At 47.5% G+C, this 2,683-nt stretch overlaps 1 protein-coding gene across 1 annotated transcript in view; it reads left to right on the top strand.

Annotated features, from left to right (window-relative positions):
• Nucleotides 1-1,247: 1,247 nt before the first annotated feature.
• The window catches only part of IL12A (interleukin 12A), a gene marked incomplete at its 5' end in the record, with an annotated part of 1,607 nt that continues 171 nt past the window's right edge, over nt 1,248-2,683 (top strand). Inside the window, 3 exons of the mRNA XM_009871896.1 lie at nt 1,248-1,352; nt 1,488-1,529; nt 1,634-1,738. Coding sequence (XP_009870198.1) covers nt 1,248-1,352; nt 1,488-1,529; nt 1,634-1,738 — 252 coding nt within the window. The remainder of the gene's footprint in view (nt 1,353-1,487; nt 1,530-1,633; nt 1,739-2,683) is intronic.

The raw sequence follows: 2,683 nt of genomic DNA, 5'->3' as shown, positions 1-2,683 counted from the left end.
CCTCCCTCCGCCGGCTGAAGGTCTGCCAGGGTGGGGAGGGGACGTGGGTGGGTGGTGGGACCCAGCGGGGAGGTGATGGCACCCAGGAAGGCGGTGGTGGGTTTTGTGATGATGCTCAGGCAGGCAGAGATGGGCTGGTGAGGGAAGCCAGGCAGGCAGTGATGGGGCGGTGGGGGTACCCCGGCAGGCCGGCAGCCAGGCAGTCACAGATGGGTTGGTGGTGGTACCCAGGCAGTTCTTAGTTGGTGATGGCAGCCAGGCAGTCACAGATGGGTTGGTGGTGGTACCCAGGCAGTTCTTAGTTGGTGATGGCAGCCAGGCAGTCACAGATGGGTTGGTGGTGGTACCCAGGCAGTTCTTAGTTGGTGATGGCAGCCAGGCAGTCACAGATGGGTTGGTGGTGGTACCCAGGCAGTTCTTAGTTGGTGATGGCAGCCAGGCAGTCACAGATGGGTTGGTGGTGGTACCCAGGCAGTTCTTAGTTGGTGATGGCAGCCAGGCAGTCACAGATGGGTTGGTGGTGGTACCCAGGCAGTTCTTAGTTGGTGATGGCAGCCAGGCAGTCACAGATGGGTTGGTGGTGGTACCCAGGCAGTGCTGGGTTGGTGATGAGAGCCAGGAGGGTGGCCGCTCTCTGTAGACTCCCTTGAAGACTCCACGCCTGGTGTTTGCTTTCCTGCCTCCCGCAACTTGCTCTTTAGAAGGGGGATTTGCTCAGGTGTCTTTCCCAGCCCCCATTCTCCGCAGCCCCGCAGAAACACGCACGCCCTTAGCGACGCCAGCAACGCCCCGACAGCTGCTTTGAGCCCTCTTGGTTTTGAACGCTCTCTAATGGCTCAGGAAACATTTGCTCTGGACTTTGTCGTGTTCACATGCTGTTGCTGGTGTCATTGATTTGGTGCTGGAGCATCTTTCCACACCAAAGCCCCCTGGCAGGAGTACCAAGGGGATTTTGGGGAGGGGTGCTAAAATTCCCTACTATTATTTGCGTGCCTTACCTCAGAGAACCACAAAAGCTCCCACCACCAAAGGGGTGCCTTGGTCCCACACTTGCAGTGGGTCAATGAGCTATAGCAGCATGAAGTTCTCAATACATTTGATGTCTTAGAGCAATGCAGGTGGTGCAGTCCACAACACACAGATCAAATCTGTGCAAAGCCCGAGATCATTTTATATTACATTATTACATACACGGTGCTGTGAAGCTAACTTGATGACCCATTTTTATTCGCTTTCTAACACACAAGCTCAGCACCCTGGGATTTGAATGCACTCTTGAAGAGGTTGATCTTGAAGACATCACTAAGAATCAAATCAACACCATAAAAGCTTGCATATCTGAGGATCCAGAGGTAAAAAAAAAAATATATATATATAATCTATATCTCTCTCTATGTCTCAAATTTCAGCATCCTGTTCTCATGATACTGCCATATAATTAGCATTTCCACAAAATCACCGTGTCTCATTTCTTCTTTAATTTGCAGACTGGAAACTGTCCCTCACTGGAAAGATCTACTTTTGATGCGGTAAATTGCAAGTTTCCCAAAAGAACACCTTCTTCCACCTGTTGTATGTTTAAAGCATTTAAGAACGGATTTCCTCCATTTCCTAATAACCCTGACTTTTGCAGAGCACGTGCCTGCAGGGCATCTCTGAGGACCTGAATGCCTACAAGGCTGAGCTGAGGAACTTCAGCGATCACCTGCTGCTGGCAAAGATTGATGAAATGTCAAAAGTAAGCATTTCGGTCTCCTGTCTTTCTCCTATTTCTGCCTTAAACCAGAGTTTTCAATCCACTTTGCTCCATTCTGTAGTCAGCCAAATAGTGATCCTTCTTTAATCTGGTAATTTAAAAAAGAAAAAAAATTGTCTGGTTCTGGTTTTCCTAGAAGGGACTTGATTCTCACAAATTATTTGGCTCACTTTGTATTTTGTGGTGAACACATGAGGACTCAATGTGTGGCTTCTCACAACCTCCTTCCCTCGCCCTGCTCCGCTCTCGCAAGGAGATGAGGGGGCAGGAATTTCTGCCATTTCCTCAGAGAACTCAAAAACAGAGTTAAAACGTCGAGCAAAAGGGACACAGCTCTATTTCCTTTCCAAATACTGCAATATAGCACAGCTGGTATACTGAGTAGGACACAGGACACACTGAATTTTGATAAATATTATTGGTGAGTAGAGGGAATAAATATTAAAATCTTAACAAAAGCTAATTTAGAAGAAAAAAAAAAAGTTAATTGCCTTTTCATTGACAAAGCATCTCCCAATAGCCTGGAGATTCCGGCCACGGGGAGATGAGCCCAGTCTAAGGAGTTGCTAGACAAAGCCAGCCATAAGCTTATTATTAAAAAAGCATCTTTATTCCTGGGCAGAAAGAGCCTTTGCGCACGAACGGACGTTTGTGCCCCAAGGGACGTACAGCTGTGCATCCCACATCTATTAATTGTATCATCAAATATTTCAAATTTAAGCCTATTAAGCACATCACCAAATATTTCACGTTTTACCCTATTGATTATACTGTTAAACACTTCCAAATTTTTCATTTAGGAGAGCAGCACATCCTCATTCCTTCACCTGGAGGGGGTGAAAATACCAAAGAACCTTTTTTTTTTTCCCACCTTCTTTCGTGTGCCCTACCTTCCAACACCCTTCCCTCTTCCCAGGTCCTTGGGAG

Source organism: Apaloderma vittatum, unplaced genomic scaffold (genome assembly GCF_000703405.1).
Source record: "Apaloderma vittatum isolate BGI_N311 unplaced genomic scaffold, ASM70340v1 scaffold35280, whole genome shotgun sequence".
Classification (NCBI taxonomy): domain Eukaryota; kingdom Metazoa; phylum Chordata; class Aves; order Trogoniformes; family Trogonidae; genus Apaloderma; species Apaloderma vittatum.
The sequence above is the reverse complement of the archived record's forward strand: the minus strand, read 5'-3'. Positions and strand labels throughout refer to the sequence as shown.